At 39.2% G+C, this 21,913-nt stretch overlaps 1 protein-coding gene across 1 annotated transcript in view; it reads right to left on the bottom strand.

Moving 5' to 3' along the window:
• The window catches only part of sema6ba (sema domain, transmembrane domain (TM), and cytoplasmic domain, (semaphorin) 6Ba), a 177,983-nt gene that overhangs the window by 92,058 nt on the left and 64,012 nt on the right, over positions 1 to 21,913 (bottom strand). Inside the window, exon 2 of the mRNA XM_077222303.1 lies at positions 2,237 to 2,360. Coding sequence (XP_077078418.1) covers positions 2,237 to 2,342 — 106 coding nt within the window. The 5' untranslated portion in view covers positions 2,343 to 2,360. The remainder of the gene's footprint in view (positions 1 to 2,236; positions 2,361 to 21,913) is intronic.

Genomic DNA, 21,913 nt, shown 5'->3' with positions numbered 1-21,913 from the left:
GCCTGAGGACACCCACATATTTACTGAATGCTGATAATATTCTTTTACAGTTTCTGCAAGTAATTAATTTCACTGTAATAAGGAGAGAAGGATAGAGATACTGTTGTTGTTGCTGGCCTGTTTTGCCTTTAGTTGTTTGGACGCATTTCACAAGTGTTTAAATGTTTGTGTGCTTTGGAAAGTGCAATTAAAAGCGGGAAACCTTTAAAAAGGTCACTTTCACTTTGATTCATACACACACAGACAGACACACATTTGTTTTTCTATCTTCACTGACTTCTGAGCTAATGATATCTTCTGTTCTTTACCTCTAAATCTACTCCTCACATAAACCCTTCTGCTTTTTTTACTTCCTCATTAAGACATTATTTAGTATGTTTTCAAAGGCGTTTCCCTTGCAGAGAGCAAACATTGGCAGGACCCTACAACGTAGGTGAAATCAGGTTTAACTATCCTTGAGGGGACAAAACTTGACCCACATACACACATATACACATTGTGCTGGATGAACTTTAACCCCTGGTCTCTACTGAATCATTAGAGATGCATGAGTGGCTGTTCATCAATATCACTGATTCTGATTTGTGGGATCTAGGGAATACAACCCCTAGTATACTCGAACACACATCCACAGTCTCGTTATTCCAGCACCATTATGTTGAAAGGCTTTTAAAAAGATTGCAGCCATATGGTGTATTTCATCCATCCATGAACACTAACGTGCTAAACTATTTACAAACAGTGCGACATGTACACATCATATGTCAAACATATGTACATTTAAAAGAACAGTCTGGAAATGGCTTCATAACAGTGGTAGCGCAGCATGCCGTGTAAAAGCTTTAACATAACCACAAGAAATCCGTGATTTTACCACATGTAAGGGTGGAGTGTGAATTATACGATAATGTAAAGGGGTTAACTTTAAGTTAACAGAGTTTCTAATTTTTTCTTATGCTGCAACCTGTTGAGGTGCATCTCATGCAACCCAAATGGTCTCTTAGTGCAGTTAGCCAAACATCAAAATCTTAATGATTATTTTTTTTTAATGATGCAGGCCAACTTTGTATATGTAAATCTATTTCATAACACATTACTTCTGTAAAATACCAGTTTATGCATTTAAAACTAGTATATGTAGAGTAGTTTTTAAAAAAGCATAGTTCACCCAAATGTTTTTAGCATTTACTCACCCTGAAGTCATTCAAGTAGTTCTTGCTGAATCTCAAACGTGCTGCGTAACACGAGAATGAATCTCATTGGTTCTTGCTGAAGCTCAAACGTGCAGCGTAACACAAGATTGAACCTTATTGGTTATTGCTGAAGATCAAACGTGCTGCGTAACACAAGAATGAATCTCATTGGTTCTCGCACATCAAGCGAACATGCTTGAGCTTGTTTACCATAACTGATGTGTGAGTTGATATTGTTCATATGTGAATAAAAGCCTAAATTAAATCTAATCATCATATAAAGTGATAGTGTCTCTTCAGAAAATTTGGACTAAACCGCTCAAATCATATGGATTAGTTTTACAATCTCTTTATTGACTTTTTGAAGCGTCAAAGTGGTAGCTGTCAATTTTATCGAAAAGATCTTCATTTGTGTTCCGAAGATAAAAAAAATTTCATATGGGTTTGGAATGACATGAGGGTAAGTAAACAATGACAGAAATTTTTTTTTTTTTTTTTTGAGTGAACCCTTTAAGACTCCCCTCACCAGGTAGGATCAATTAAGTCCTTATTAGAGCAAGTCAGGTTTAGTTAGTGGCCAATTTGGTAAGTCCTACAGTCATAATTCTTTAGCTTTTACACTTGAAAGACTAAAATATCAAAAACATATACATATATAATGGTATTTACTGTATCAAAATAATAGCATCATATATTAGGCTTCACTGAAAAAAAATGTGTTCACATTATGAATTTATCATATGGACCACTGGCACTGGACTTTGGAAGTATAATATATATAATGTGGCACAGAAAACTTTTCTTATGATGTTCATAATCATGAAACCTGGCACAGTCATTTGAAATTCAACTGATGTGCATTTTTTTGGAAGGCAAAGTCTCAAAGCTAATTTATGAGATAAATGCTGATTATGCTGATATGCTCTAAATGAGCATGCATGAAAGAACATAAATGTGTCGTACAGTGTATGTCCAACTGAAAACGAACCAGCAGATATTGCTTAAACTGGTACAGTGTAATTGGGGAGGGGGCGTGTGCTTACCCTCAGCAGGGGCGGAGATTAAAGGGCCAGGTTCCTCTGGAAACGAGCAGGCAGCCAATTGGAGGACAGCAAAAATCCGTAAGAAGCAGGGGGTCAGGGTCGCCATGGCAGCGACACACCAGAGCTGTGAAAGCAGGAGAAAATAAATGGTTAAGTAAAATGGTGAAAATAACACACCACAATGCTATAGTGAGTTGCTGTGATTTACATAAGCAGCACCCTTGTAATTCAGCACCCTAACAGACATAAAACCTCTTAAATGACTGATTTTTAACGCTATTTATGGACACCAATTCTGTTAAAAGTTACACAAATAGTGAAATCATGAGAGTCTTGATTAACAATCACAGATTCCAATATAGTCAATATAGTGAACGGACAAATGAAACACAAATATGTCAAAATATCCTCATAAACACAATTAGTTATGTCTGAAGAGAACAGAAACATGTTGACAAAGAAAACTCATAACAGTATATTGGATCCATGCAGCTCTTAAAGTGACAGCAGTGTAATATTCCTGCTGCCATTTGTGTAATTAACATTAATCAAATAAAATTGAAATAAGGAATCAATAAGAATCGGAATCGATAAACAGAATCGGATTTGTTTAAATTCGTATGAAACCCAACACTACGGGGTAGGCAGCAAATCAGATTTCGGAGCTAATAATATAACAAACAACCAGTCTCTGAAAAGATAAAGGTAAAAATGATTAATGATACAAAGGAGTATCCAACATCCTAAGTGTTAGTCATGCTTTGTTCCCTTAATTACTTCATAGCATCATATTCTGAAATGAAACTAAATGCACAGATGACTCCAAATGAGTGTGAGGCAAAACAGAAGCCCTTTATTATTTGACATTTGGCATTTATTTGGGCACTTCATGAGGAACATACTGCTTACAAAAACCACAATACCTGTCTGTAAAGCAAAACAGACTTGCACGATTTTATCGGGTGTTAGGAAACCGTTTGTCTACGAGTGAGCATAAGTGGGGCATAAAACTGTTAACAAAAGCTTTCATCTCCGACAATCAGTTCATCCTTCGGACAGAAACCAGATGAGAGTCTTGAGGGCTTCTCTTTCACCGACAACCCTCAATTACCGTACCGTCCCGAGACCACACACACACGCTCAAAGACACACACCGCAATTCATCTTCAGCACCTTTTTCATTGGGTCTGTGGAGGAAGGAGTGGCCAGTGGCTTCCAGAACGATGCCACCATCTGCTCTTTTCTTTTCCACACATCCTTTTTCATCTGTTCCTTTCTTTATTTCACAGCATGGTTGCGGTAATTGGATAATTTATGAGCGCGTGTCAACCCTCCCACTGCAGTATATTACTGACACAAACACACATGCAACAGGGTGAACCATGGTCAAGCAACATACATCACATAATCTGAACAGTCTCACAGAACCAGACTTTTGACTTTCATCATAAAGCAAGTATAGTTTGTTTTATTTTTTCATGACGTGTAGGAGTGGGTAAGGATGCTTAGACAAAAGAGACAACTGAGTGTTTGAAGAATATGAATGCATAAGAATAATTTTTAGGGTGTAGAAAGATGCTGATCAGTTTTAAAATCAAGAGGGAATGTTGAAGAAATCAGTGGAAATGTGTTTTACCTTTTTACTGTAACCCTAAAATACATTAAAATAGTAATACTGGGACATATTATTGTGATTTAAAGTGTTTTCTATAAAAAATGTGTTCCTGTGATGCAAAGCTGAATTTTCAGCATCATTACTCCAGTCTTTAATGTCACATGATCCTTCAGAAATCATTTTACTAACTGCTGATTTGCTGCTCAAGAAAAATGTATTATTCTCATCAATTTTGTGCTGCTTAATATTTTTGTGATTTTTTTTTTTTTTTTTTAGGATTCTTTGATGAATGGAAAGTTTAAAAGAACAGCATTTCTTTGAAATAGAAATCGTTTGTAAAAACATAAATGTCTTTACTGTCACTTTTCACCAGTTAAATGCATACTCGCTGAATACAAGTATTCATTTAATTATAAAAAATATTACTTTCAACAACGTACAAAACAAAAACATCCAAAAGAAAAAAGTTTGCAGTTTCGAGTAATAATTGTATAAAAATATTACTAAGGCAGTCCATGGATATGCGATTAAAGGGTATTGTCTGAAAGACATAATTTCATTATTAATACCTAATACCTATATATTATAACGTCGGCACACCACGGCTTGTGGTGATTTTAGCCAAATTTTTATATTTTTAGAGATGTGGTGTGTCGACTTGATATATTATTTTCTGTTTTAAGTAATTTTTATCCACTTTGAGCAATCCGCCATGAAGTGCACGCTTTTGTTTTGTATTTGTATAATTAAAGCCAAAAAACCTGATCTGTAGCATTTTCATGACAGCAACGGTGAGAATTTGTTTGAGACCTCTCACAATTATCCATTCTTCTACTTTCAACAGGCCTGTTCAACAAATACATGTATTGCCACTTAAATGAAATGAAACAATGAATACTGTAATTAAGACATCTCTCAGGATGACGGTAATGAAAGAGATGAGAAACTATCGGAAAGAACTTTAGATGCCTTTGGTGAAAAGTTTCCAAATGAATAGCAGCCTTTTGAGGATTTAAATTCATAATGAATCTCAATGTCATTAGAGAGAGAATGAGCAACTCTATTAGTCCATTAGCACAAGGCGCACATGCACACAGACACAATGTTTATCCACTACACAAATAAAACAAAGAACATTGTCAAACACATTACTTTAAAGAGGCCAGATCACGGTTTTATGTACAGCGGCGCTGCAAAGACAAACATCACAATTACTGCAGCACAAACTTGAGGTTAGGGACAAATGAACAAATCACCAACCCTAGGTATTAAAATAATGTAAAGTACTAAATGACTTCTGTTTTAATTGGCTAAAACTCTTTGCATATGAAATGAAAAACGATGCAACTTTCAGTTGTCAAGTATAGTACATTTCAAAACCCCTTCAATATTAATCTTTTGCAAAGTCTGCATTATATTGTCATCACAAAACAATATGCAGTTACATCCATGAAGATTTCTAGTGCAGATTAATTTCAGTAAATGGTCTGATTGGACTGAGCTTAATTTATTCAATCAAATGCAGAGAAAAAACAGTAAAAATGTATTACATTTTTTTTCTATTTTAATATATTTATAAATGTAATTTATTCCTGTGATCAAAGTTGAATTTTCAGTATAATGACTCCAGAAATCATTTTAATATGCTGATTTGCTGCTCAAGAAACATTTCTTATTATTATCAGTTGAAAACAGTTGTGCTTCATATTATTATATAAACTGTCATTTTTTCGAGACTCTTTAATTAATAGAAGTTCAAAAGAACAGCATTTATTTTAAGTACAAATATTTTATAACATAGCCTAAATGTCTTCACTGTTACTTTTGATCAATTTAATGCACCCTTACCGAATCAAAGTATATTTTTTATTAAAATCCTACTGACCTCAAACGTTTGAATGGTAGTCTGCATAAAAATCTGTTTTTTTTAATGTCATGACCCCTTTAAGTTGATAAACAAAATCATATTTAACAAAATTGTGTGTGTGTGTGTGTGTGTGTGTGTGTGTGTGTGTGTGTGTGTGTGTGTGTGTGTGTGTGTGTGTGTGTGTGTGTGTGTGTGTGTGTGTGTGTGTGTGTGTGTGTGTGTGTGTGTTTACAAGCGGTTTATAAGGGGCACTAAAAGGACAAAAGAACTGGTGGCACAGAGAGCTCTTAAATGCTTCACTATATCTCCCAAAGAAACCCTTCATTGTCTAGAGCCTTCACAACTGCTTTCTTTCTCCCTCCATCTCTCACTAATCTCCTTCATCCCCCCGTCCCACTTCAGACTGAACCCCCGTGCCCGAAGGAAAGGTCAGAGGTCAGGATAGGTATCCTCCCATCGGGTCTTGCAGCAGAGAGCACGTCTCTAGTACAGAATGCGTCTGTAATTTAGTTTAAGTAGGTCGTGACCGAGCCACAGACACATTAGGTTTTGTGATAGCTTTAAATTAAACCTAATAAGCAGTGATACCACCTCAATTGTTCCTTATTAATGGAACACACACACACACCTCACAAACTCTCTCGCTTCCTTCCTCTCTCACACACTCAGTAACAAGCCCTGAATAACACAGGGACGATCCAAGTCTTTGTTGGCAAGCTGACGGCGCTAACAGCCATTAAAATGAAATGCTTTAAACAGCGGTCAAATACACAGTGGTTGGAAATCCCTCACAGATGCCCGTCCAAAGCAAATGACGTGGGCAACATTTACAGAAAACAATGACTGGAATGTCATTGAGGCCAAGCTTATAGTGTCCACTATATATTTCCTATATATAAAGGTTTTGGGTCAGTAAGAGTTAAAAAAAAAAAAATTAAGAAAAAATAAATTGATATTTTTTATTAAAGGGGTCCTATTATGCTTTTTTACCTTTTCAACTTTAGTTAGTGTGTAATGTTACTGTTTGAGCATAAAAAGATCTGCAAGGTTTCAAAGATCAAAGCCCACTCCAAAGGGAGATATTTTATTTAACAGAATCCACTTTTCAAGAACTACAATGAACGGCCCTTTTGGACTGTAGTCCAAACCCGGATTTTCCTGTGAAGTGTTGAGAAGACAGTAAAGAGAATACAGTGTTGTTGCTATGTCAAAGAGAAACCCTGTTTCCAAAACACATTTATTTAACCTTCCTAAGGATGACGAACTTAGAGTGGTTAAAACTTATTTTAAGAACTGTTCCTGAACATCGTAACCCCAACGTTTATCTGTGTGCTGCACGTTTAATGGAGAACAGCTTCCAGAACCTAAGAGAGCACAATTTTCAGGCTACGCATGAAAGCTTCTCCTGAAATGGAGCAGTTCCCACTTTGTCAGGACAATCTGTTGTTTGTGGATCACAAATTGTAAGTATGTCTTATTATTTGTTGTTGCATTTTCTATTAACAGTTCCAATTATAAGTTTTACATTTACATTTATTCATTTAGCTGACGCTTTTATCCAAAGCGACTTACAATTGCTATATTTCAGAGGTTGCACGCCTCTCTCTCACAGTGGATTCGAACCCGGGTCTCTCACACCAAAGGCATGTGTCTTATCCACTGCGCCATCATCACCCCACCCCAGTTTTATGTGGTTGCTACGCTTTCCTGCTAGCCAACATTAGTGTTAATATAGTGTTTACTGTAGCGTTTGTAAGCTCTCGCTTTTTAAAGACAAATTAACCATAGTTTTGTGATCGATGACTGTTTTTATTACCAGAATTTTCCGACAAGTATTATGATTGAGTATAAATTACGCAAAAAAAATCCATACCACTCTGAAACGCCCTATGAAATCTGTGCTTGCAAAGTCTGTGCATGAAATCAGTTCTGGACGATCCTCTTGTTTGTTAACATTCTTAAGTCTGAATCAGGCTTGAATTGGTTTGAAATTGACACCATCCTTATTTACACCTGAGCAAATGAAACTTGCGGTTATGAAAGGGCGGGGCATTTCCCGTACGCTAAGCAGTGCCACTCACAACACACTGGGACAGCTAACCAATCACAGCACATGTAATTCGGAAGGAGGGGCTTCATCGAAACAGGAACCGTTCGAGCCAGACTCTGGAGAGAGGTGCTGTAATAATGTAAAATATGCAAAAAAATAATGTGTTTTTTGAACAATCAAGCATGAAAGCATATTCTAGTACACCCCGAAAACAAAATCAAGACTTTGTAAAAGGGCATAATAGGACTGCTTTAAGGATGCTTTTAATCAATCAAAAGTGTCAGAAAATACATTTACCAAAGAATTTTATTTCAAATAAATGCTGTTTTATTTTCTTTCTATCCATCAAAGAATCCTATTTTTTTATTATTATCAAGGTTTACACAAAAATATTAAGCAGCACAACTATTTTCAACATGGATGATAAATATTTCCTGAGCAGCAAATCAGCATATTAGGATGATCTCTGAAGGATCATGTGACTCTGAAGACTGGAGTAATGATGCTGAAAATTCAGCTTTGAATCACAAGAATAAATTACATTTTATTATATATTCAAATACAAAACAGTTATTTTAAATTGTAATAATATTTCACAATGCAATTTTTGCTGTGTTTTTGAGCAAACTAAGTTGCTTTGCCATCTACTTAACTGTAATATTGTTTTAAACGTATACAATTTTCACGGCTTATGCATTTAATTAATTTCCATTCTGTTTTAATTAAGATGGAAATTATTACTCAATGCTATATAATTGCATACATGAAAATTAAAAAATATTTTTTCCTCCCCAAACTAACACATGAGTCAGTAATGCCCTATTCCCTTGGCTCTCGTCAAGTAGTGAAGAGTGTTCCAAATCAGTCATTTTTGAGGACCTTTTAAGGATGCTGAAGACAGCAGCCTATTTCGGCAGTGTAGCAGCTTGTTTGGAACAGATCCATAACATGATCTCACCATACTACTGTTATTTTGTGTCATATACACATGATAACATCCAAAGAGACATTTTAGGTGGTGCATAGATAAACATAGCTGAGACAGGGCTGTTCAAACAGTTCAGCGCCATTAGCGTACACACTCAAGATCACCAGATTAATCTGATGTATTGGAACACTTTATCTCAGGATTAGCTAAAACCAAATAAACACCTGAAAATATAATTGATTCTTCTATCAATGCCCTTCTGATAATTACAATGACCTCCTTCTAGTCGTTTGCGAAAAAGTCTGAAGTCTTCCAAAACACATCTTTGCAGGTCAAAAAGTCGAACCTCAACATTTGTCAGACAAATAAAACAAACCACGGCGACTGGCACACAGACGCCCTGCTGTCCGCAAACAATCCGTAGAGTGTCGGGTGGCATTCAAACACAAACCAGGAGACCTCGATATTTTCCTATCGTGCCCCTTGAGGCTTGCTTTCGGGCCTCCATAAATACACACAGGATGTCATATCTCAGCAGGGTCTGTGCTATCTCTCCGCGAGCTTCATCCTCACCGCCGGTGACCTCTTTACATGGTCTGTGGTAGGTGAAGTTTAATGCTGTGGAAACAACCGCAGCTCTGTGTTTTATAGAGAAGGAAAGGAGAGAGAGGGCAACGTTCTTGTTATTTTAATGAAGGAATAGTGAATGGAGTGAGATAACCTAGTGAGATATCACAGATTAGGAGGAAATGGCAAGAATACATACTGTACCACACAATGCTGCTGCTTTGCCCTGTTCCCATTATATTATCTCTAATGAGGCAGTTATACAGGAATCATATAAGATGGATTTCATCGCTAAAAGGAGGGTTATATATGTTCTGCCCAATGGAGAAACAGAAATCTTGAGGCCCCTCTGTGAAATATTAAGCAAATATTAAACTGTTTTCAAAATTGATAGTAATAAGAAATGTTTCCTGAGCAGCAAATCAGCATTTTAGAATGATTTCTGAAAGATCATGTGACACTGAAGACTGGAGTATGATAAAATTCAGCTTTGCATCACAGAAAATAAATTACTTTTTAATAATATTAAAAAATATTACTGTTTTACTGTATTTTTCATTAAATAAATGCAGCCTTGTTGAGCATAAGAGACTTATTTCAAATATAGGTGCTGGTCTTATAATTAGAATATCATCAAAATGTTGATTTATTTCAGTAATTCCATTCAAAAAGTGAAATTTGGATATTATATTCATTCATTACACACGGACTGATATATTTCAAGTGTTCATTCCTTTTAAAGCAACACTATGTCGTTTTTGCGGTTTTTGCTCTCGGGGTCCCCCTACAGTTTGGAAACAGTATTGTCTTCTACTACTGTCGTAAAATCTGTCATGGTTACACCAGGCGATACACGTGTGCATTTGTTGACAAGCCGATACTGTCTTGAGTTCTCGCGGGCAGACTGCCAGCATTGCGTGTGAAATGTCTTCATCCCAGGTACATTGGCATATATTTCAGCATGTCATATGAATATAATTTCATGGGTTTTATTTTTTTCAAACGTCAAAAGATCGAGTAGCTCACGTTTACAAGACAGCGTCATTATAGTAGCCTATTGTCTACTGTTTTACATAACGCATATGCTAATTCAATTCAATGTTTGTGTGGTAGGTAATAGCCATATATCGTCAATATTATAATATCAAGCTACCATAGATGAATCTGCAAATTTGAAAATCGATTTGCATTATAGCCAGAGGCAAGACACTTTCAACAGAAAAATAAATACACAAACATATCAGCCTGCAGACATTAGGATAGTTATCCTGAAAGATTATTTATCATAACCATCGTAAACTAGCATGTTAGTGTAGCTACCAGATTGATAATTCGCTCCTCTACTAGCATTACTTGATTCATGAACATAAATGGAGGACCAGATAGATTCCGTAACATGGCCAGGCCATGTTATTCAGCCTTTTACATTTCGCACGATAGTCAGCTCCCTGACTCCCTGATTATTTATAAATGTATAAACACTTTATAGATGACTGACTGCTGCGCTTGTGACAGGGTGCATGTTACTGAAAGAACGAGCAGAGAGAGAGAGAGCCGGTCGTGCGCACGCACACTCTCACCGTCTTCAAACTGTCTTGCTCTCCCTCCAATAGTGATCCTCGTCCGGTCTTTTAATTTGTCACTCTCCCTTTTTCTTCTTTTAGTCTCCTCTGACAAAACCTTTGCCTTCTTCCTTTTAGTTGTTCCTTCGGTCATGACAACTACATACAGACGGGTATCAAACGCTAGTTGGGCTCTCACGTCAGAATCTGAGGAAGTGGGGGAAGTGACGTATGCCGTAAAGCATCCAAATTTTGTAGTTTTTTTTGTGCTCAGGTTCCTACCCGAAACCCGAAGTTACATAGTGCCAGTAAAAGCGATACAGACACTGTAAGGCTATGGCAGACGTGTCATTCAACCTATTGTAAGTCGATTTACCATCACAAGGGTCTTGGAAATATATAATGAAGGTTGAAAAACTACATAGTGTTACTTAAATTTTGATGATTATAACTGACAACTAATGAAAACCCCAAAATCAGTATCTCAGAAAATTAGAATATTGTGAAAAGGTTCAATATTGAAGACACCTGGTGCCACACTCTAATCAGCTAATTAACTCAAAACACCTGCAAAGGCCTTTAAATTGTCTTTCAGTCTAGTTCTGTAGGCTACACAATCATGGGGAAGACTGCTGATTTGACAGCTGTCCAAAAGATGACCATTGACATCTTGAAAAAAGGGGGGCAAGACACAAAAGGTCATTGCTAAAGAGGCTGGCTGTTCACAGAGCTCTGTGTCCAAGCACATTAATAGAGAGGCGAATGGAAGGAAAAGATGTGGTAGAAAAAAGTGTACAAGCAATAGGGATAACCGCACCCTGGAGAGGATTGTGAAACAAAACCCATTCAAAAATGTGAGGGAGATTCACAAAGAGTGGACTGCAGCTGGAGTCAGTGCTTCAAGAACCACCACGCACAGACGTATGCAAGACATGGGTTTCAGCTGTCACATTCCTTGTGTCAACCCACTCTTGAACAAGACACAGCATCAGAAGCGTCTTGCCTGGGCTAAAGACAAAAAGGACTGGACTGCTGCTGAGTGGTCCAAAGTTATGTTCTCTGATGAAAGTAAATTTTGCATTTCCTTTGGAAATCAAGGTCCCAGAGTCTGGAGGAAGAGTGGAGAGGCACAGAATCCATGTTCTTTGAAGTCCAGTGTAAAGTTTCCACAGTCAGTGATGGTTTGGGGTGCCATGTCATCTGCTGGTGTATGTCCACTGTGTTTTCTGAGGTCCAAGATCAACACAGCCGTCTACCAGGAAGTTTTAGAGGACTTCATGCTTCCTGCTGCTGAACAACTTTATGGAGATGCAGATTTCATTTTCCAACAGGACTTGGCACCTGCACACAGTGCCAAAGCTACCAGTACCTGGTTTAAGCACCATGGCATCCCTGTTCTTAATTGGCCAGCAAACTCGCCTGACCTTTAACCCTATAGAAAATCTATGGGGTATTGTGAAGAGGAAGATGCGATACGCCAGACCCAACAATGCAGAAGAGCTGAAGGCCACTATCAGAGCAACCTGGGCTCTCATAACACCTGAGCAGTGCCACAGACTGATCGACTCCATGCCACGCCACATTGTTGCAGTAATTCAGGCAAAAGGAGCCCCAACTAAGTGTTGAGTGCTGTACATGCTCATACTTTTCATGTTCATACTTTTCAGGTTGCCACCATTTCTAAAAATCCTTTTTTTGTATTGGTCTTAAGTAATAATCTAACTTTCGGAGATACTGAATTTGGGATTTTCATTAGTTGTCAGTTTTAATTATCACAATTAAATGAAATAAACATTTGAAATATATCAGTCTGTGTGTAATGAATGAATATAATATCCAAATTTCACTTCTGTATGGAATTACTGAAATAAATCAACTTTTTGATGATATTCTAATTATATGACCAGCACCTGTATATATATATATATATATATATATATATATATATATATCATGGAGACACTCTGAAGGGAGGGTGGGATCTTATGCTTTAAAAACAATCTTGCTATTGCTAGCCTCTACCTTTAACTCTGTATCCGTTTTAAATCCCTATCAATAACGAACAGTGACCGAGGGACTCACACATAAACAAAGTTAAAGCTGCAAACAGGAAACTGGAAACCACTGGTGAAAGCGTCAATAATCAAAACGGTCAGAAAAAAAACAATACCTAGATATGAAAACACTCATTATCACTTCCACAAATAGGACCCAAGGCAAAAACTACAACTGTGTCATCATTTATTCCATTTTCGTGACATTTTAAATCTATGCCTTTCTTTTATCCTTGAAACACACACACACACACACACACACACACACACACACACACACACACACACACACACACACACACACACACACACACACACACACACACACACACACACACACACACACACACACACACACACACACACACACACACACACACACACACACACACACACACACACACACACACACACACACACACACACACACACTTTTTAAGAATATTTCTGACAAAAATATAGCTGAAAATCGTCCTTTCCACAGAAGCATTTAAATCTCATTTACACGTTTTAGGTGGAATAACCCTCTAAATGTGTCTACGGATCCATTATGTGTGTTTAGAAGCAGATTTATTCAGTAATATATTTTCCAATAGGAATCATCAGTGTTCAGAATTTCAAACCGTGTATATGATGTGCTGATTGTGATGAGCCCATTAGAATTCTCTCTAACGCAGGTCTGTCACCTCCAGCCGGAGACCAACGGGACTCACTCAAATTAGAGTCAAATACGGTGAGTCATACAGAATAATACATCCATAAACACAGATGGATGGACGGATGAAGGGGAAGAGAGTGGAGTGTACATGAGGAATTGCTGTATATTTGCACAGAACGCTTCACATAAAAATTACCAAGTTATATAGTGGTGCTTTCTAAAGCAAGGGCTATTACTATTGCAATACTTAGGGTTAGTGATGTGAACAAACCGCTCACCTTAAACATTAAACTTCGATGTGTAGCCCACAACCGCTTAGCAACTCCCTGGCAACCACTGACAACAAATTAGCATCTTGTCAGTGAGTTGTCCTTTTACAAAAGCTACTCACATGCTCTTCAGGGAATGTAAAAATCTTGTTTAGATGTGAATCAATGCCACATGCATCAGTGATTTTTTTGTCATGTAAATACCATGATATTCATTAAAGGGATAGTTCACCCAAAAATGAAATTCTGTCAGTAATTACTCACCCTCATGTTGTTTCAACCCCGTTAGACTTACGTTCATCTTCGAAACACAAATTCAGATATTTTTGATGAAATCTGAGAGCTGGCTCACTCCTTCATAGGCTGCAAGGTAATTTCATCAGCCAGGCCAGAAAATTTAGTAAAGACATCGTTAAAATAGTCAAAGTGACTACATTGGCTCAACCTTAAGTTTATCAAGCGACGAGAATACTTTTTGTGCACAAAAAAAAAAAAAAAAATGTATTCAACTATTCATTTTCTTCTGTTCATTTTCATTTTCTTCTTTATTCAAAATTAAAAGTTGAATAAAGTCGTTTTTTGCGCACAAAAAGTATTCTCCTCGCTTGATAAACTTATGATTTAGCCACTGTCAGGCCCGTAGTGGGTAATCGGGAGAATCGGGAGAATTCCCAGTGGGCCGCTTCACTTTTGGGCCGGTCGAGGATTATTATTATTTTTTTTTTTACATTTGTCATGTTAGTCTATCTTCTCTTAAATTAGGCTACACACATTCCGCATTCTGACACCACAGCGTGCAGCCTCTGCAAGGGTTGTACCATGTGACGGAGTTCTCCCATCCTCCCAAATAGAGTTGGTTGGGTCCATAGCCCGTCTTTTCCAAAACGTTTTCTTAGGTAGGCTACTGATAGCTGGGCCGGCCCTACCGTAACGGTACGCGTCAGGGAGGATGGATGGGAGGAAGAGGCCAGGAGGGTCTGAAAAAGCCAGGTTGAAAAAAAGAAAGGGATTGGAGGAGGAAGCGGCATAATGTGCCTAGACAAACACAAGTGGCAACTGGTAAGTAGAGAGTGGCCTAGTAATGATTAGCATAAGCAACGCTGCAACGTAATTATGATTATAGCGTTGTTAACCTACTCACAAGCAAAATATTAAATTGAATTAAAATATTTGCCTTTTTGTATCACCCAATCTATGGCGATTCATAGACTTCAAAACTCAAGCTTGATCTGTGTATGCAGAAAAATGACCTCTTAATTATTTTTTTGTAGCTTCTGAGCAGATGATATGGCAGTCCCTCGCTAAAAATGAGGAGGCCATGACTACAGGGACAGGTAGAGAGGATACCAGAGTAAATTATATGAATTAAAGTTATTTCATGTAAGAAAGACCTATTTTTTGTTAACTTCTCAGCTTAAGTGAATTATTATTTAACCTTTACATTATTTGTTGAACCATGGTATTAATAAAAACTACACAATAGTAAGAGCTGAACTGTTGCTTTTATTCATCCAAATTCCACCACCATGGAAAAAGTGGGCCGGTCTTAGGCCTGAAACTCCAGGGCTGAAAAGTGGCCCCACTCCGGCCCTGGCCACTGTAGTCACTTGGACTATTTTAACAATGTCTTTACTAACTGTTCTGGCCTGGCTGATGAAATTACCTTGCAGCCTATGAAGGAGTGAGCCAGCTCTCAGATTTTATCAAACATATCTCAATTTGTGTTGCGAAGATGAATAAAAGTCTTATGGAGTTGGAACAACATGAGGGTGAGTAATTACTGACAGAATTTCATTTTTGGGTGAACTAACCCTTTAAGTAACATAACAATTAGTTTATATCACAGTACCTTGGTATTAGTATATGCGGTACCACCTCAGTAGCTTTAAGTAAAGTAAATTTGTGCATGTTTGTACATCATTGCGCGTGTTTTCATATATACAGACACTAATGAGACACCTTGTCAAATGAAGGGAAAAAGGCAACAGCAAACTCATCAGTTTTCCAGCCAACCATGCTGTCTCTCGCTCACATACACACATGCAAATACTGTTTTCCTCATCAGCATACTCCAAACGTATACAACAACGTTGCACCTTTAGCGTCTGTAGAAATCCATTAAAACCCTGTAAAGCTGTATGCACACACACACACACACACACACACACACACACACACACACACACACACACACACACACACACACACACACACACACACACACACACACACACACATCTATCGTCTATTGTCACCTATTTTTCGGTCATTCACACTAAACATTTTCTAATTTGTGTTGCTCTTAAAAAAGGTCCCAGCAGACAGCTACTTTCTCACATCTGTTATGATTCATAACTCAGTCATTGTCTAAATTTATATAATTCATGCTCCTCTACATTCAAGAGGACAAGCTAGAGTCTATATATGGGCTTTAATGTGGCACAGATATGATATATGAAGTCATATTACAGCACAGCTTGCAGTCTAAATCACAGTGTCTTATGTAAGCTTCTTTAATATACTTTATGTAATATTGGACTCTCAAAGCACATCGTAATAACTACCCTTTCATTTTATGTAGTGCATATGTGAGAAGAACACAATAAACGAGAGAATGTTCACAGCATAGCGACTACAGCAAACTTCCTGATAAACCTATTATAGAGATTAATCATGACTGGCAAATGCACAGACCAGCTGCATTGGGGCATACTGTTTTGGCACGAACGATAGATAGATAGATAGATAGATAGATAGATAGATAGATAGATAGATAGATAGATAGATAGATAGATAGATAGATAGATAGATAGATAGATAGATAGATAGATAGATAGATAGATAGATTAGAACAACAGACAGACAGATAGATAGATAGACAGACAGAACGATGGATGGAGGGATGGATGGATGGATGGATGGATGGATGGATGGATGGATGGATGGATAGATTGATCTAGATAGAGAATCAGGATGAGAAGGTGGCAGTTTCACTGTGAAAATGAAAACAGATACGAATTCAGTTGAAAGACTAGATTCTCCATCCTCAGACTGCGTTCTAATTAGACCCCAGACACTCTCATTACATGGCTTACTAAAACACATTGATGGAACATTCTCATTAGAGTGTGTATTGACTAATTTGTGAAGGTTAGCTTTAGCATTTGTGCTAGTCAAAGGCCCGCAGTGATTCGTAGCAGACCGCGTTTAGCCTAAAAAGCCCACAAGGTTTTAATCCCTGCAGCGTTCAGCCTTTGATCTAGACTAAATCACACACTCCACCCATCATACTAAGATTCACAATATAACTAATGGAATAAAGAATGAAAGAGACAGGGATTGGGCCAGGAAGTACAAGTTTGTAGCAGCTTTAAAGACACTTGTAAGGATTTAGCAATTTCCTGAGAGAGACACATAGGGTTGGAACATCATTTTAATGGGTTTTCCGAGTCCTCTGTGAGTTGGGATGTCATCCAGTGCGCTAACATTAAGCTTGACCTGTGTTTTTATAAATACAGGAGCAAAGCAGTTAAATGAAGCACCATCTGAACACTGCATGTCACTGCAACGTGAGTTTATAGCCCATTCGGCACAAGGTCTTGTGGGACAGACAGTAAGGAAATGAATCATGGACATTTTGATAGAGTCAGCTGGTTTCTGAGGACACAAGGGCACATGCTGACGAATAAGAGAGCAAGAGACACAGGATATCAGTGCTACAGATTTAGATGACACCTAAACCGCTTACATTGATCTAACATCCTTGTCACTGTATCTTATGTAAAACAAAAGAAAAAGCCCTCTATTGCTTTGCACAAACAACAAGCACTTCATGTGCATTGTCTTATATTTCAGGAAAACAAAACAATTATGCAACCTTATCCGGATAATACGACATGGTACAGGAAATGCAATAGTGTAGTACAATTTAAATAAAACCGGTTATAAAAAAAATACCATAGTAGGCCTAATCATAGCTTCCATCTAAACACCATTGTTTTTACAGTTTTTATCATAAATAAAGATAGGATCTAATAGTATATATAGTATATTGTTAGAAAACAGTTATTATGGAGGAAACTACAATATGACTATACTATTACTATTTTTTTGGACATAGATAGATACATGATATTTACTGTGGTAAAGTACACCAGAGTACAATGTATATATAATAGTCTCTTTATACTAGATTAATATATAGCAATTATTCAATACTATGGAACATATCAAAAAAGCCATATTTATTCAAACTAATACATTTCTATACATTTTTTTTTGGTAATTTAAATAAATATGAAATAAAATATAAATATTTGATGAAAAAAGTACTTTTAGCAACTAAGTTTAAGTTGAAGTACTAAAATGACTTAAACTAAAATATAAATTAAAGCTAAACAGAAAAAAATAGATAAACGCACATTAAAAAATTACTAAAATGTTTAATTAAAATTAAAACAAAAAGTATAAAAATAAAAGATTCAAAATATTTATGCATAATATGATATAATACTAAAATTACACTGCTGATATTGCTGTGGCACTGTGGTTTTAGCAAGGTAATGCATCCTTTTTCCATCAATGACAGTGAGAGCACAGATAACATTTTAGAAAGTGTTTGTGCAAAAATTCAAAGAACTCTCCACAACCACCCCATCAAGAAACCAAACTATTACGACTGCAGGAAACAGGGTTACACTGGGTTAAAGAACTTCAATTTCCCGCTACAGATGGAGGAGCTGCTAGCAGTGTGCCTGCAGTAATGTGCTCTGCTGTGGAGCAGAGGATAATAAACCCGTTTATGGGGCTGTTTTATGAGAGGGATGTTTTATAGTGGGTGGCAGAAGGCCCTCGGGACAGAAGCTGCCACTGTTAGCCACTGTTGCTAACTAATATTTATTAATACTGAACATCACAACAAAATGGCTAACATCATATGAGGTATTTAAGAGCATAAATACAGCTCTCTAGATCGATGAAAACGTCTCAGGTTACGTATGTAACCCTGGTTCCCTGATAGGGAACGAGACGCTGCGTTTGAGACGTGGTGGGAACGCTCTGCGTGATTACGTCGTGAAGCACGTGTAAAATCAGTCCAATGGAAGCCCGCTACGACATAGGTGACGTCATAGACCAGGAAACTATAAAGCAACCCTGAAATCAGACCGCGATAGATTCTGAAAAACCTGAAGCAAGTCGATCAGGGCATGCAGGAAGTATGGCAGGCAAACGCAGCGTCTCGTTCCCTATCAGGGAACCAGGGTTACATACGTAACCTGAGACGTTCCCTTTCAAGGGAACTCGAGCTGCGTTTGAGACGCGGTGGGAACCCTATACCCACTACGCCATAGTGACAAATGCCCGTTCTGTGTGAGGTCCTGCGCACACTAAGAAGCAAGCAACCTCGCCCCAGGAATGGAGAGGTCAAGGTCATAAAACCTGACAAATGTATGCGGAGAGGACCATCCTGCCGCATTACACACGTCAAGAAGGGAAACTCCCGAAATTAAGGCCATAGAGGCCGCCGTACTCCGAGTAGAATGGGCCCGCACAGCCATAGGTGAAGGCTGTCCGGCCGCTTCATAAGCCAATGAAATAGCCTTGACTATCCATTTACTCATAACCTGCTTAGATGCAGGGCATCCTCTCTTGAATGACCCAAAACAAACAAATAGTTGCTCAGATTTACGCCACAGGGCAGCTCTGTGAACGTAGGCATCTAAAGCCCGGACTGGACATAACAGGTTCAGCTGTTCCTGGTCAGGGGTATTAAAGGGTGGAGGATAGAAGGTCTGCAGCACTATTGGGCCCCCAACATTCAGTGGGACCTTAGGAATATAACCCGGCCTGGGGTAGAGAAATGCCTTCACCATACCAGGTGCAAATTCCAGACATGAAGGAGCAACCGACAAAGCATGTAAATCACCAATTCTCTTGATAGATGAGATAGCAAGGAGAAAATAAAGTCTTTAGAGTGAGGAACTTTTCAGAAACCTCCTCGATGGGCTCGAAGGGAGCTAAAGCCAGACCCTTGAGTACAATGGCCAAGTCCCAAGCCGGTGCTCTAGCGTGCAGTGCAGGTCTCAATCTCAATGTACCACGGAGAAAGCGAGTAATTAGAGGGTTTCTCCCAATAGAAGTACCCCCCAGAGGGGTGTGGTAGGCAGATATAGCCGCCACGTAAACCTTTAGGGTGGAAGGAGATAACCTGGCCGAGAAACGGTCTTGCAGAAAATCAAGAACTGAACCAACAGGGCAGTTAACAGGATCTAACTGACGTTCAACACACCACGTGGTGAAAAGTTTCCATTTTAGCGCATTCAGCCTTCTCGTGGAAGGAGCTCTGGATTGAAGAATGGTTTCTACAACATCGGTCGAAAGACCGGTCTCCCTGACCCTGGCCCCCTCAGAGGCCAGGCCCACAGTTTCCACAACTCCGGCCGAGGGTGGAATAACGTGCCCCCGGCCTGAGACAGGAGGTCCACCCTGATTGGGATCTCCAAGGGGGAGCCGTCCAGAAGAGACACAGAGTCCGAGAACCCAACCCGGGTCAGCCAATAAGGGGCTACTAGAAGCAGACGAGCCCCTTCTCGGCGAACCCTCTCCAGAACCCCCGGAAGCAAAGATATCGGGGGAAAGGCGTACAGGTGCAGCCTCGGCCACACCTGCACCATAGCATCCAGACCGAGAGGAGCTGGGTGCGTTAGAGAGAACCACATGGGACAATGGGTTGAATCTGATGATGCGAAAAGGTCTACCTGAGCACGACCGAACTTTTCCCACAGGAACTCCACCACTTCTGGGTAAAGTCTCTGATGGGCCAATTTGCAAAGGTGACGTGACCTCAGACCCCCCTGATGGTTGATATAGGAGACCACCGAAGTGTTGTCTGTGCGGACCAACACGTGATTGCCTCTCAGGTCTGGCAGGAAATATTTGAGTGCTAGAAATACCGCCATCAACTCTAAACGATTTATGTGCCAGGAACAATGATGGTCCTGCCACAGACCTTGCGCCGAGCGGCCACTCATGACCGCCCCCCATCCCGTGAGGGAAGCATCCGTCGAAAGCGTGACGCGTCGACAAGGAGCCCCCAACACTGGGCCCTGGGTGAGGAACCAAGGTTTCTTCCACAAGGCCAAGGCACGAAGGCATAGCCGCGTGACCTTGATCTTGCGGAACGGATTTCCCCTCGGAGAAAACCCCTTGGTCCTGAGCCACCACTGCAGGGGTCTCATGTACAGAAGGCCAAAAGTAATAACGTTGGACGCAGCTGCCATGAGACCCAACAGTCTCTGAAACTGTTTCACAGTGAGTGACTGGCCTAGTTTCACATTCTTTGCGGCTGTGAGAATCGCAGAAATACGAGCAGGAGACAGGCGTGCCTGCATTGTGGTCGAATCCCAAATTACACCTAGAAAAGTGGTCCTCTGAGCAGGGAGGAGCACACTCTTTTTGGTTTTTAGCTGCAACCCCAAACTCTTTATGTGGGACAGAACAGCATCTCGATGCTGAACTGCCACCTGCTCTGACTGAGCTAAAATCAACCAATCGTCGATGTAATTTAATACGCGGATGCCCTGGAGTCTCAACGGAGCCAGAGCTGCATCCACGCATTTTGTAAAAGTGCGGGGAGATAAACCTAGGCCAAATGGAAGAACCCGATATTGGTATGCTTCGCCCCCGAAAGCGAACCTCAAGAACCTCCTGTGATGAGGATGGATAGATACATGGAAGTACGCGTCCTTCAAGTCTATTGTGACAAACCAGTCCTCGGACTGAATCTGTGATACAATCTGTTTGAGTGTAAGCATTCTGAACTTGAGTTTCTGAACCCTGCTGTTTAACTGGCGCAGGTCTAGAATAGGACGCAGCCCTCCATCCTTCTTTGGAACAATGAAGTAACGGCTGTAAAACCCTGACTCTCTGCTGGGAGGAGAAACCCTTTCTATAGCTCCCTTTCGAAGAAGTGTCAGTACTTCTTGCTCCATTACCAGAGCCTGCTGTGAGTCCACCACCGTGGGGAGGACTCCTTGAAATCTGGGCGGACGAAAACCGAGCTGAATTCTGTAACCCTTTTCTATTATGTGCAGGACCCATAGAGAAA

The sequence above is a fragment of the Siphateles boraxobius genome, unplaced genomic scaffold (assembly GCF_051911475.1).
Source record: "Siphateles boraxobius isolate OS27281-9 unplaced genomic scaffold, OSU_SipBor_1 86, whole genome shotgun sequence".
Lineage (NCBI taxonomy): Eukaryota > Metazoa > Chordata > Actinopteri > Cypriniformes > Leuciscidae > Siphateles > Siphateles boraxobius.
The sequence above is the reverse complement of the archived record's forward strand: the minus strand, read 5'-3'. Positions and strand labels throughout refer to the sequence as shown.